The sequence below is a fragment of the Melospiza melodia genome, chromosome 3 (assembly GCF_035770615.1).
Source record: "Melospiza melodia melodia isolate bMelMel2 chromosome 3, bMelMel2.pri, whole genome shotgun sequence".
In the NCBI taxonomy this organism is placed as follows: domain Eukaryota; kingdom Metazoa; phylum Chordata; class Aves; order Passeriformes; family Passerellidae; genus Melospiza; species Melospiza melodia.
The window spans coordinates 38,630,001-38,645,423 of record NC_086196.1 but is presented as its reverse complement, the minus strand read 5'-3'; the positions used below and the strand labels follow the sequence as shown (position 1 = coordinate 38,645,423).

The window sequence follows — 15,423 nt, the reverse complement described above, 5'->3', positions numbered from 1 at the left end:
GTCCAAACCACGACAGTAAAACCAGAAAGAGTCAGGGCCAACTGATACGAAATGTCACAATGTGGAACAGAATAATGATGAACAAACCCTGATGCTTAAAACATTTATTTCCTGCTTGCAAGGAGCTCCCTAAACTTTCCTTCTAAATCCCATACTTTTTTGTAAAGTACCAGTCTGTTGTGACCTCCTCCAGCCTTATCATCATTACTTTTGCCCTTAAGTGTTACTTGCATCCACCTGTCATCTCTACCTTTCTGGGTTACAAAGCTCCTGTATTTGCTTATATACACACACCCTGTGGTATTTCAATCCCATCTGCTACCTCTGTGCAAATAACATAAAGTAAAGATGAAGCTCTAACTCCATGAAGAATGCTATACAGCAGGTTGTCATCAGTGAACTACAAAAGATTTACTCCTTTCTGTGAAGGTCTTCCTTGTTTTCACCATTTGTGACACTCAGAAGTTTAAGCAAACATGTTTTGCATCTAAATAATGAACTTTATTTATTGAAAAGTCAGGGTATCTTTGGAATATCTTTTCACAAGACACATCAAACAAGCAGACAGGGTCAAGACAGCAGCAATAAGAGCTTTTATTCACTCCTCTATTAGCAGTATGGTCCCAGATAGCAGGGTTAGATCAGCCCAGAGATTACTCATCCGGTCTGGGGAAAGAGCCTCCCTTCCATTTACAAATTCAAGATGCTTAAAGGCAAGCAACTGGGAAAAGATTGGTTTATGTGACTGATATGAAGCAAAATGCAGCTGGCACACCACTATACCAACATTTATCAATCAAGATAAAGCATTAGCTGAAAAACATAAGAGATCTTCCCTACTATGTCACCTTATCCTAGATTTAAATTTCAAGGAAAATACTGATTTTAAAGTAGGAGGAATGAAGGAACTTCTTTTTAATTACATCTAGGCAATACCACACACACACCTCCACAAAGGCACAAATCTTCAGGCTGACTGATACGCAAATAGAAAGCAGCAACATGTGAGTCTTGAGATTTTCACAGTAATTGTTGAATGCATTTTGTAGTGGAGAACTTCAAAAGAATTGAAAAATCCTTTGTGTACCATCAATAATTCTACATGGCTTGCCATAACCATAATCTGTGGAATACAGCCTTGCATTTGAGGAGAGGCCACATGAGGTATCCCCTACTGATTGGTATTTTCATGATTTGTGAGTGTGGCTTGGCCCTCACACTGTCTGGCAGCAATGAGACAGTTCAAGCTGCTTACCAAATAAATGCAATTGAAAAGGCACTGGCACAAGGTAGGTACCTGCCACATCTATTGTATGACAGCCTGAGAACAGCACAGTAGAAGTGACCCTGATTTTCCCCAAGAGCTGAACCCCAGCATGGACAGCACTATCTACCTGATCATTACTGAGGGATCCAAACTGCATCCTGCTGTTCACTTTGCATCAGCTGCAGCTTACCTACAGACACAGTCAGGGGACAAACAAGTATGTGCCTTGCCACACAAATGTTTGTTTATTGGACAGACTGTAATGGCAGAAGAGAAGTGGAATATCCCAGCTATCATAATCCCATACAGCACACCCAGACCTGATGTCTCATACTGCAGCTATTATAACCCAATATATCACACCCAGGTAGGACATTCTTCATCCAAACAGAGTCAAATAAAACCACCTCTTTCCTCAGGTTACTGCTGCACACAGAGAGCACCAGAGGCGCAGGTAGTAGCAGTGTAGGAACCTTAGCCATTCAAAACACTGTCTCAAGGAAAAGGTTTTTCAGAAGCTTTGAAATGCAGTGTAGGACCTCTGGCAATATAGCACTGGGGAGCTCTGAGGAGTGGAAAGTCAGAAGTTGAAAACTTCACCACTGTGTCACCTTCTAAACTTCTCAATGTATGATGCTTCTATGTTCTGTTTATGAATGTATATGCAAACAATATGTGAGTGGGTGGATGATTAAACAAACACACACACAATACCTACATGTGCTGTACTGTTTGTAAATCATGACATTTCTACTCTTCCATTTGTACTATTAGTCTCCCCACATATCTCATTATGTTTTAATATTTTCAACCTCAACAAAGAGCACTTGCACCACTCCACCAAAGGAAGACATACCTTGCCTTCCTTTCTCTGAAATGGTCAGACCCTTGGTACTCCTCCAGCCCGGTGTTCAGCAACATTTAATTTACAGTGAAGGGCTAAGACTTCAGATGAGCTTCAAGGAAAATTAGCCTGTCATTACAGGCTTGGAGAAATAAAAGATCACCCAAATGCCAGATCTGACCTGACCTTTAAAGTACTGCTCCAATAATATTTTTCAATAACTATCCTTCCTAGTCTTTCCTTTGCTGGACAAGAGATATGAATCAATTACTGCAGCAAGTCAGTTATGAGCTGGCCACAGCTTTCTTTTCAAACTCTACTGAGAAAAAGCAATTGACCTCAAACATCCAACATAAAAGTATTGTTCCTCATAAAGCTTCCACTTCTTTGTACTGTTTTAGCAAAACAAGGAAGGACAAAAGTTGTTGTATCCAAAAGTTGTTGTAGCTACCTGTTAAAAAATGAAGAAGCAGAATCAAGGACAGAAGAATTTTATTTTCCATGTTTGCACAGTTGTTTTTTTTTGCACAGTTGTTTTTTTTTTTTTTTTACAAGAACGAAGAAACGCAGCTACAAATATAACATGAAAATTTCTAATCTCACTTTGCATATAAAAATATCATCAGGTTTTGAAAAATCTCAGCATAAACTGTAAATACCTGAATGAATTCCAGGGTTTAAATACCAACATGTAGTTCTATGACAATTAAATATTAGAAACTATTGGCTGAAGCACAAGAAAAAAAATGCTTTATCAGGAGAAATACTGACTGAAAACACATCTCAACAAGTGACTAACAAGGAGCTCTTTTGCCATTTCTTTCCAAGTGGGCTCGAAAGTGAGCTACAGTTACTCAAATCTGTACCCCCAGCTGGGATGTTGATTCCCCTTAGAAGAGCATGCAGGAATGGATATTCCCACTCAAAGCCCTTGGTTGCTTCTTACGAGTCACTCTAGTGCCTCTATTACAGGAGAGAACATAATATATATACATTCCATCACTTGTATGCAGTTCAGTCAATAGAAACACTGTTCTAGCTGATTCTTGCTGCCTGCCTTGAGCTCAGAAATCCTGAACCATGGGGTCTGCCTGCTGCTTGAACTAATCCCTTGTTTGTTGGCACTGGGACTCCCATTGGTAATGAAATAAAAACAGTATTCCAGGGCAGAAAGCCCAGGAACTAGCAGGACTTCTCTCAGGAGGAAGAACACAACTGCAAAACAGTATCCAGTGAATGGCATGTGTAAGCAGGTTGCCTGCTTGCTCTCACTCCACGCTGCTGATGTGGAGATGCACACTCTTCCCTCTCAGAGACCAGCTGAAATCTGCAATGGCTGCAGCGCCCACCTGGCTCTTGCAAGTTGTGTGTGCACACCTCTGTGCTGCCACAGCAATCATGGATGGTGTGGGAAAGCCACTCCTTCATTCTTCTGCTCCTCAAATTTACAGTGGGAAAAATATTAACTGCTAAGAACTGATGGTGACAAATGATGAGAAATCAGCCACTGCTGTGGCCTGATATGATTTTTGATGTCATAAACTCTTTTTTTATTTGCAGCTGTTTCTTATACCCTCTCTACTTCTACAGTATCTTTTAAGAAATCAATACAACAAGATTCCATTTTAGCAGAAAGAGTTGCTTAGAAAAGTGTCTTCAATTTCCAGTGCTGATCAAAATCCATTTGTGCAGCAGAGATGATCCTGTGCCTATATAAAGAACACCAAGCTCCTTACTGATATACTAAAGCATGTTTCACCAGTTAGTTCTAAACTGTTGCTTTTTTTCCTGTAGGAAAATAAACTCTTCTTGAAGCTTTGTTGTCATCCCAAAACAACTAAATAAAATTGATTTTAGGCAATATCAATGAAAGGCAACATTAATTCAGATGCAACAAACCTGAAAACTCTGTGCGAAATAAATGAAGAAAAGTAAGCAAGGTCTGATCAGCAGAATTACATAAAAAGCAGCCTCTTTTTTCAGAACCTTTTGATCTGAATTAAACCTAAAATTGCACCTTCCTTCTCTAGCCTTTACAGAACTACCAGGTTTCTGCAGGATCATATAATCTTCAATCTATTCATTTAGATGCTGGGACATTTCCAGCAGAGAAGCAGTCTGTGAAATGCTGACAGCAGCAGGTCTATAGCAAGCTGGTTTTCTCCTCAAAGACTTCTTCCATAAAAATTTGGTCTTTGGTACACCACTTTGAATTTGGTTTAAAAATATGACACAGATAAACATGGGTGTTTTACATTTAATTTTGTTGTCTATACCACATGTGAAGCTTAGCTCCCTCTCATCCTCCTTCACTGCACTCGAGATGTAATCTGTACTCGCACCAGCTACACAGAGATATAAAACCTTAAAGTCTTGTAAATTTACTGTAGAATTAAAGGTGTATGGAGGAGATCTGCATTGTAGCTTCTAAATCTGTGCTCTTGCTCCCCTGGTCCTCTCTGGGGCATATTAAAAAGTCATAAAACCTGAAGAAGGGACCAAATATAAGCCACAAGACTGAACCATTACAAAAAAAAAATCACAAGTTTGTTAAAGTTGGCCGTTATATAATGTTGAAGAGATCCTGTAGGAGACTCCAGTTCAAAGTTCAGGATATAGAAGATATGAAGCATCTGTTTCCAATCAGAAGTGACAGCAGGTAAAGTTAGTTGATATAATAAAGACCTGTCTGCACATTAGAGGAGATCTTCTAAAGTGACAGAACTGGGTTGCAGCATTTGGTAAACAATCTTAGCAGGACTATAAAACAGTCTTAAAGGAGTTGATTATTCTCATCCCTGCTTGATGCCAGGGACAGGTTGTGAGGACTTACCAAACAATGTAAGAAATTAACATCCTTCCAATAAAAACATTATGACCAGCAGGGCAGCCTGCTGTTGCAATCTCATTTTTAAATCCTGAAAAGGCAGGACAATGAAAAACCTGGGCATATTTTTGGTACCTCACATTGGTGTTTGTAGTGCATACAAGGATAGGCATAGTAAGAGGTAAATTTTACAGAAACTGATAATATGTTTTTGAATAGCCATCAGCTGATCACCAGCCCTTAAAATATGCTCTCTGCATAGAATTTAGTTCAGTTTTTGACCAGCCCTTACTGATGCTTTTTCAGCTCTTTCCACTCTATTCTGCAAACACATCCTTGCAGGATGCCAGGCTGAAGCCCCAGAGCCAGGAACAGGAGTGAATGCTACACTATGCCAAATCTACATTCTGTTTATGGATGTTGTTTTTGAAGAAAAGCTACTGCTTTTATTCCAATACTTCTAAACAAGTGTGATTTCCCTATCTACAGCTTTATAGTCAGCAAAATAGGTTTATGAACTATAAATTCCTACACTGAAGGTAAAAGCTTAAGAGAGTTAATCAAACGAGACAGAGGATGCCAAAACCACACTAAAGCTGGAGCAGAAGGCAGCATATGGAACATCTTGAAGGGATCCATGACAGCAGTCATCACTGAGATGAGTTACCTGCAGTTCCCAAATCTATTCTACCACTGGGGTTTGCAGTGACTTTATGTTCAGCAACACTCTAGCCAAGTTGCATATAAATCCTGTCAGTCTTAGACTGAGTTTTGTTATAAAAAACAAAATATGTTTCCTGACTATCCTACCAAAGACAGGACAGACAAACAGCAGAAACAAAACAGTTCAGTATATTTTACACATGTGCTATGTCAAGGAATTGGGACAGAGAACCAGACTGAAAATCAGTTTTATAACTGTAATCCATTATTTTTTATATTGATGGTTGTTTTATTTTTCCTGGCTTTTGTATTCAGAACAACAGTCATTTGTAATCAATGTGCTTTTCCAGTCACACATTTGCTTCTTCACAAGAAAGTCTTAGCAGAAGAGTTCAAAATGAGGAAATTCTTTTATTTTCTTCTTTTTTTTTTTTTTTTTAGTTCAGTAACCAGTGATGAATCTTATAAAATCCCATTTCAAGGCTGACTGCCATGGTACAGAAAACTAATTAATTTATTCTGATGAATTTGTCATGAGACAAATTACTAGGACCACTGACTCACTCTCATCTTTGCACATACATCTTTGGAGCACAGGCACAGCACAGCAGAAGTTACCAGTAATTTTTTTGCAACACTGGTTTTTCTCTGGTTTTGTCAGTAAACCAAATACTTAACAATGTTCCAGCATACCTGTCATTTAGCTGGTAATACTGCTAAACCAGCATTCAAATACACAGGAGAATAAAATCCATGAGAGCAGACACAGGTGTTCCTCTGAAAGATCACTCACTTCCTCCTGCAGCTGAGTAAATATGAATTTAGATGCACCAAATCAAGAGACTAAATGCTGACTAATAAGAGAAGAGGCGTGGCACTAATTTTAGGTAGGTTTATGCACACAGCTTTTTAATAAACATAAATACATCAGTTTGAATGTCACTTTTATTCTAATTTCCAAAGGAAATGAGACTCCTTGATTCTGCTATTAATTGGTGGTTGCCTCTCCCTGAGTGTCCTCATCCTTCACTTAACAACCTGGCTTACAACTTCTGAAGTCGTTGGCTTTTAGTCTGCAGTTGACAATGGGGGAAGAAATCTCCATTACATTAAAATATTGCCATTCCCAACAAAAATAGCAGCTGGAAAGAGCAGAAAGGCTTATATTACTACTTCCACTATTGGAAATACTGCAGTACAAACTTGGCATGCACCTGTTCTGTCTGACCTCTCAGCTGCCCTGTAAGCACTCACATAATGGCAGAATAATTAGCCCCCACATCAGGCACAATATGTGCTTTCTCCCAGCTGGTTGGGTGGAGGAGAAAGGAAAGAGCTGTAAACATGGAAAGAAGTTGAAGCTATACATGGAGAACTAGAGGAGATGAAGGTATTTAAACTAAAGAGAATTTGAAATCAGCAGGAAAAAAGCAGTGAGGGAAAAGCCTGCACACACATAGGTCACACCCTGACCTGGTGGGTTCTGATGCTCAAACCACAGAGTGATTTCACAGCCTGGCACCAGAGGGTTCAACAGCTGACCTGCACATACTGAGTTCTGGTACTGAAGTAACAGAACAAGGTTTGCTTTCACCTGGGCTGGGAAAAAGCAACACTGATATAAATATGTTTTCTTCAGAACTGACCCAGAGAGGAAAGGGCTGTGCTACTTTGCTGCAAGGGCTACGTTGGAGACAATACAGCTGTGTTTATGGGTGAGTCCTTTAGGTACCTAAATCAGCATTAGACATCACTGTACATATTTAGGTTGGCTTTAGAGACCATTATTTTACACTTTACACAACTAAAGAATTCTATCTAAATTAGAGTGCTAAGGTTAATAAGCACAGGTTAATGCTAAATATAAGCAAACACAAAGGCTTGGCAGATAGTTTACTATGTCACCCTTTTGCATCCATTCCAGGTCAGGGTACTGGAAAAAAAATGATAATACATGGTATCATCATTAAATATAATAAATATATCTACAGCATTTTCCTTCACTTTTAGATTTCAAAGCTATCATAAAGTTTCATTACTAGCAGCAGAAGTCAGAATGGAGTCATGCCTATTCTGAGAAAATGACACAATTCAGCTGGGCTCTGAAGTACTAGCAAACACCTATGAAGCATGTTTTGCTCTGAGCAGCTCACAGACCATGTGCTGGCATTTACTTGGCAAGTTACATGACTGAGGTTACTGCATCACACCAAATGATTGTGCAAACATTAGAAAATTACAATAACAGAATAATCCTGTAGTTATGATACTGGACTTGGAATATTTTTGTCCAGCTCTTGGCTCTGCTACAACATTAAGCAGGTAATACAGTTTTTTTTTCTCCTCAGTCACTTATCCATAAAACAATGGAATTTTCTTTTTCTGTCTGTTCATGGCCCAGTGAGTTTGTGAAACAGACTTTCTCCTTTTGTATTTCCACAATACCTAGCACAGTGGACCTTAGAATCAGGTGGAGTCCTGCATGTCTCCATTAATGCAAACAACCATTGTTTATAGGTCATTGTTTATAGCTTATTTTTATCTATATTGTGTTTTAGGATGGATTTGGGATATTTTGCAACCTTTTCCACATAGCAATGAGCTAAAGTGGGAAAAGCATGTCAGCAAAGCATGGAGAACAGACTTTAAAAATGCCTCCTACCTGCACAGGTGTCTCCAGGGTGTAGATGTGTTCCCCACGCACGTTGTAGAACTTGACCAGGGCACTTTTCAGCAGGGAGCCATTGCTGAGGTCAAGCAGCTGGTTCTGCTTCTCCATGCCTGCCACTGCCAGCAGGTCTCCTTGTGTGCACCACTGCACCACCACATCTGAAACCACAAACATGTCTGAGCCACCACTGACAAGAAACAACAGGAACAGCACTTCCAGATGCTGCAAAGTGACTTGAACAGGTAAAACATCCTCTCAGAAGTTCCTTAAGTACTTAGAAACCTATATCCTTCCATTGAAATAGTAGAAAATATGCCACAGATGCACTTTTGAGAATGACTCTTCATTTTGTAAACTGAAAAAAATGTGTAAAAAACATTATTTTCACTCTATTGTGAGTCTAGAATGTAATCAGTCGTTGCTCCTGAACACTAAGAACTAGAATTTACTAGAGATGTTGAAACTGATGTGGAAGATCCTACATACAGCTTTGGGGTAAATAAGTGGAATCAAGTTAATATGCAGACAAATAATCTTACTAAGAGAGTAGCAAAGAGTGTTTGCCTGGAAAGGCCTATAATGCAAAAAAGCAGAATATCTGGCAATGCCTCGTGTTATCATGGCTGTCAATGTAACTTTTAACACCACTCAAACTAGAGTTACAACAGTATAGCATGAACCTCAAAGCACTTGGATTGTGACCATAAATACAGATGGCCCACATCTGTATTTATGTTTTCATATGTCATATGTTTTCTTTTGCCACCATCACACAAAGTTGATGAGAGCTCTGGAGAATCTCTCTTACAAGGAGAGACTAAGGGAGCTGGGTAGGTTTGGTCTAGAGCAGCCTGACAGTGGACCTCATTATTATGTCAAAGTTTTGTGCAGAGAGGATGGTGCCAGACTCTTTTCAGTGGTGTCCAGTGACAGGACAAGGAGCAATGGCCATAAACTAAATCACAAGAAATTCAGCCTCATGAGGAAGAACTTCTTTACACTGAGGGCAGCAGAGGAAGAGGCTGAGGAGTCTCCCTCTCTGGAGACATTCAAAACCCGCCAAGACAACCTGTTCTGCAACCTGTTCTGGAGGACCTACCTTGGCAAGGGGGTTGGACTGGCTGATCCCCAGAGGGCCCTTCCTACCCTAATGATTCTGTGATTCTGACTTGTAAAAACCTACTCAGCTGCATAGCAGGGTTTTACTGGAATCACACAGGGGCTGCTCAGACTCTCATACACATGGATATGAATATACATATCAGTTACATCTCATACAGGCACCTCACGATGAGGGACGCCCACAGCTTAATTTGGGGATGCTTATTTCAAACCCTTATATCCTCTAGTTCTTTGTCACACTTCTAGAGTAACTCTAAAAAAGCATTTTGCATTTCTGCATATGTTTCAAAGGCGGATTTCCATGTTGAAGGAATACCAAGCTAGTGTTTAAATCTTTTTACTCTTAAACCAGAGGTGAAAGGCAGCTATTTTGTGCTGAGACAAAGTGAAGGTAAAGACAAAACTTTGTGCTCTGGGATGCTCAGTCTGCCAAGAACCTTTTGAAGATACTTGTGGGCGAGAAGCTGTCTTCAAATGAAGAAGCAAGAGAGAAATGAGAGTTGGCAGGAAGGATCTCAAAATTGTTTCAAGTTGTCAACTTGTCATTTTTAGGGACTTTTATGTGCAATTTAAAATGGTTTTGTATTATTTCAACTTTCTGATATTTCTCATGGGAATTATGCTTCTGTACATATCAGAGGGAAGCCGCATGTTCCTCAAGGTAATTTTTCAACAGCTAGGCATTGTATGCCTCTTGTTTTCTCTTAGCTTTCAGCCCTCTAAGTAACCTACAATGGGATTTAATTAATGTTTCTTAGACAGGAAAAAACAGGCAGGTTAGAAATAAACAAGGCAAGCTGAACAACTCCACTTTTGATAACTGGATAACTATGGAACTACCACAATGAAAAAACTGTCTCCTTTGGATACATGTCCTCAGGTAAAACTTTCAGCTGATCTCCATGACAAGAGGAAGATGGGTGTCCAGCAGTTTTCTCTCTCTCTCTCCAAGTCCTAGATTACACTGCTGCAAAGGGGGTGGGTGTGGACTGCAGCATCCCTCCAGGGCAGTGTGGCTCTACTGACAGACTTGCAGTGCCAAGAGGCTCTTCAATGACTACTGGACCTTTGCACAAAATAACTGGTGAACAGGTTCTCAGCACTAGCACAGAGATTAAAAATCAAATGGAGGTTTCATTTAGGGTAATGGTCCACAGGTGAATCAGTGGGTCAGTCACCCCTACTTTCCAACCAGCACAGGCATGGAAATCAGCAAACCTTGAACACAGAGCACTGTAAATGTGCAACAGCTCTGCAGGCAGTGGTTGTGGCTAACTAGTACAATTAATAGATGTAGCTCAGCAGTTCTGCAGGAAGCAGTGCACTGAGAATCAGAGGTAAAAAGCACCAAAAAAATAAAGGATATATTTGAACAGTTCAGGACCTCCACTAGGACTCACAAAACTACCAGGACTGTTCAAAAGAAGTTTTATTTGGGTAATCAAATTATCAAGGTTTTTCCTCTGTCAATTTAACAGAAATATTATCAGTAAAATGAGAACTCTGCACAACTAGTAGAATATGTATATTCTCTATATATTAAAAATATATTGCTACTGCTTGAAATAATTTCATAGTTGTCTACTTTAAAAATACAATGAGTAGCCTACAGCAGCCAATAAAGGCAAGATATCTGCTGCAGAGATCACAGAGCAATACTTTGAGATTTTAAACACAAACACATGAACAAGGACTTGCAGTGGTTTTGCACTTTCTTGCCTGTGATAAAATCCAGTAAAATTTACAGTCACTTGAAAAAAATTATGAAGCTACAGAAGTGTGAACATCTATATAGAACCAGACATAAAATACTTTCCACTGTACAGTGCTTAAAACAACAATATCCCAATCATCTTTTTCTATCTCACACACATTCCCAATCCAGTAAAATGCTGCATGTTTTTTGTCTACTGATGACAAAAATGTAGTCCAGCTTATAACTAATAAAAATATTCCTACCCAATCTAGCACATTAATATTTTGCTACAGGAGGGTAATATACTTAAGGGATCTTTTTTGTGCTAGTGAAAGCCAGTGGGGAAGGAGAAACAGGACACACATCCTCAGCAAGATAGAGCCCTGCAACTCTAAACAGAGAATAAGATGGGGTCTGTTTCTCCTACTGTTTCCAGTTGAAAGCTAGACTAGATGACAACTCAAGACTGCTCAGTACCCTGATTACTCTAATATTGTAGAAATGCTGAACAGATCCATTGGTGATTATCACAAGAGCTTTTTTAAGTTGGCCCCAGTTCTCCACACTTTTGGGTTCCTTTCTGCTGATGAAGTTTTCTGGATTGTAGGGTTGTCTCATGATGCTCCATTTTGGCACTCACACATTTCTGGGGCTGGCACAGAAGGAGAAAGGAATGGAACAGAAACCTTAAAGGTGATGTTTTTACCTCCCAGGACTACTGTACATAACAGATCACCCAAAAACTATGGGGACAGTGTTAGGGCAACTTTTCACCAAAAACAACCCACTATTTCAGAACAGCTAAGAGTCTGCTCCAGCAGCCTAATTCTCTTTTCATCTAATTTAAAACTAATTCACCTGTGGAGATGAAAAAGCTTCAGTGGAACCTCTATTTAAGCATGTGCCTATGTGCTGTATTGAATTAAAATGTCTCTGCAGGCAAAGCACAGTAAATTGCACACAGAGTCCTGGCAAAGTAAAGGACATTTTTTAACAGGTAAGAACAGTAAAAAATTCAATGTGAGCTAAAGATTTTACATGGAATACTGATTGTACAAACATTGGTGCACATCACTTGACAAAATGTATAGTAATTAATCACAGCAATGTTTTCTCTCTCAGAACAAGTGGCCTCTTGACAATTAATAATTCTAGCAAGTTTTCAATAATTGTGAGAACCAAAGCAGCATTGCAATTTATACCAGGTTGCAAAAAGCACGGAAGATCTTGTGAATTAGACATGCAAAGGAAGTGTTATGTAGCAGAGACATTCAGACAAAGAACCATAATCATATTAATGCATTCTGCTAGAAAACTGCAGAACAGATCAGTTGCCCTACAAAACTGCCATGAAAACACAATCTCAAAAATATTGTGAAGCATTTTTTCAAACACAGAAACTCCATCAGCCAAGAACTGCTCTTCCTCCAGCAGGTGTCACTGCTGGAAACGGCAATAACAGCGCTCAGGGCTCCTGGGTTAAGGAGCAAGAGGCACAAAAATGTATCCTATGCACACATCATCAAAAATACAGGAAAAACAGGGCATAGGAGAGGGAGAAACAGCTTTTTATTGGTACCTTTCAACCCTGAGTGGATGATAGTGGGAGACAAGTCATCGTAATTGTTCATTAAACTGATGTCTCCTGACGTGAAGCTGACAGTCAGCAGTGGCTTGGTGTTCTGCACCGGCACTGGATAGGCAGCTGGGCCATCTGCAAAACAAGGCTCTGAGTGAGCAAAAGGTGAGCAACCAAAAATAATCACATCCAGGTCAAAACACACTGTACTTCAGCCTATCACCATCAGGAGCTGTTCCAAGCCTCTCTACCTGCTTATTTCTGCAACATCTGTGGGCACAAGCAAAGCAGGTTTAGCTAGTCAAGCTTCTCTGTTTCTGTGAAACCTCAGTGCTTTTACTTTGTCAATTTTTACTGCTCCATATCCACAGTGATTTATGCATATACTATTATGTTACATAGTGGTGGTTTTCAGTCTTCATTCTCAATGCCTCAAAGTGACAAAGAAATGGAAAACCAGTGCCTTGGAAGACTTTCTTGGAACCCCAGCTGAAAACCAGCATGATGAACAATATAATAACATTAAAAGTGATCTGCTCTATACCCTTTTTGCTTGGGCAGGTACCAGGGACTCCTCCTAAAGTCACACAGAGACATTTTAAGAATTTCAAAGAGAACATACTGACCTTTCACAAATTACTGCATTCTAAATGTCTAGGCAGCAGCATGAAAAGATACCTGCCATTCTGCATAACAGGATCCAATGCACCCAAAAGGAGAGGTGAGCCCAAATGGAACACTTGGCTTTAAAAACCATTTCTGCAAAGTCTCTGGTCCTCTGGGCTTGTTTTTCAGCAATTCACTAAAATTCCTTTGCTCAAATACTTCATGACCAATATTGGCATCTGCAGCTTTTGGTGTTTAACTCCTGTTTACAGTTTCTGAGAGGAGATGCCACTGGTCCCGGATTAAGTGCCTGTCAAAGCCCAGCCAACATCTTTCCAGTCAACAAAAATGTCAGAACCAGTTAAGAGTACTATTGTTTCCTGAACTCATAAAAAAGCTGATGATAAAGAATTTTGGAGAAAAATGTCTAGTAACTGGCACCTCCGTGTGTATATAATTTAATAAGAAAATCCCAACAAACTTCTAGTCCTTCCTACACATCTGTGTGAGTCAAAGGCTTGTCACCTTTGAGAGGTTTACGCTACATCTGCTCTAAAGAAAACACATCATGTTTGGGTAATCATTAAAATAGGCTTGTAACGAGTCCACCCACCCCCTGACTGACTCAGAAAAAGCTAACACACACATTTGGATCATTTAAGCTCTCATCTGCAATTTCACCATCCTCCAAATGGAAACCTCAGTATTTCTGAAAAACACAACAAAAACCCAGGAAAAATCCAATTTATTGCTGTTGTCTGTCTTGCTTTAGGAGTTTGCTAGGTTGAAGTTAGTTTCTTTCCTTCTAAGGTAAGAAATCTTACCCAGTACCAGAAGTAAGGCATGAAAGCCAAAACAAAATCCAGTTTTAAAATATTCTAACATTTTCCAGGTGATCAGATTATCTTCTTTCAATATTTGCTAAATACATAAGCTTATTATATAGACACATATAGTGGAAAAGATAGATTTTTTAGTGTGAATCCAAATTAGAGTTAAAACTGCAAAAGTCCTCAATTCAGAGGTTCAGATCCAAGACCCAAATTCAGAATTACTTTTGAATAATTGTTATGTATTTAAAATTTTCACTGTACAATCACTGACTGTTATAGCAAGTTAGTTCTTAATGCAGTTCAGGCTTTATACACTGAAATACAGTAACAGCTCACCTAGAGCTAATAAAGTGATCAATCACATAAATGGAAAGTATAATCATTACCTGAATGAGAAGGGTGGGACAGACTGTGCATGGACACCTAGGCCTCAGAAGTCTTTGCTACTGATGATTTCCAAAGACTTTAAAACCAAATATTTCACCAAATGACTTGTATTGAGACTTAAGGAGAGGGAAGGATTTATTCCTGACTCTCAAACTGGCAATGTGCTCTGAAGCATGTGAATTAATAACTCCAGCCAACTCCAGTCACCCTGCTTCTACCCCATGTCATTGCAGGAAATGTCTTGATTTCTGAGCCTTCTGCAGTATTTATGGAACTCTTGATGTCAGGACTATGAAGGATGGGACTGTAACGATGAGCATTACAGAAATCCTACAAAACAGAGATAACACTAAATATATAGTACTTTACACCGTGTCTAGTACTGCTGTCTTTTCACATGAATCTATATAATAGTGCATTAATTTCTGTGGCTGCACTCTGTACCTCCACACACACCAACCACTGCAATACCTCATATCTGCTTATCAGTGAAACCTGACATGTCCCTGTCTACTGTTTTTCACTCACCCTCACTGAAAGCTTTTGAGCTTTGTGATGTTATCTCATTTGTGCAAACGGAGGCAGAGCAGCACAGATGAGGCAGCAAGGCTGGTGGCACAGCTGGGAAAAAAGCCACTCTCCCATACCAGCCCTTTGCTCCATGAGAGCTTGAAACTGTGGCCACCCTGCTGGTTTTGTAGGGCATGACATCGCCCTGGCATTTGGGCTGCCTTCAGGAGCAGGTGCAAAGCTGAAGCAGAAGGATGTGCCCATGACTTACCCTGTGGTGGGGAGTAGTCGTCGGAGTCCGTGTCGCTCTCGCTGCTGTCCTCCACCAGGAAGCTGGGGTAGTTCCAGGACATGTTGAGGATGCCATCTGACTCGTGAAGGAGCACGTGGGCCAGCATGCGCCCGTGGCAGTCCATGA

At 39.9% G+C, this 15,423-nt stretch overlaps 1 protein-coding gene across 2 annotated transcripts in view; it reads right to left on the bottom strand.

Moving 5' to 3' along the window:
* TULP4 (TUB like protein 4) overlaps window positions 1-15,423 on the bottom strand; it is a 150,093-nt gene that overhangs the window by 23,351 nt on the left and 111,319 nt on the right. For both annotated transcript variants that reach the window (XM_063151369.1, XM_063151370.1), the window contains exons 5-7: window positions 15,277-15,423; window positions 12,670-12,804; window positions 8,264-8,430 (exon numbers count right to left, since the gene is read on the bottom strand). The exon at window positions 15,277-15,423 is cut by the window's right edge and continues 34 nt beyond it. In XM_063151369.1, the coding sequence (XP_063007439.1) occupies window positions 8,264-8,430; window positions 12,670-12,804; window positions 15,277-15,423 (449 nt within the window). The remainder of the gene's footprint in view (window positions 1-8,263; window positions 8,431-12,669; window positions 12,805-15,276) is intronic.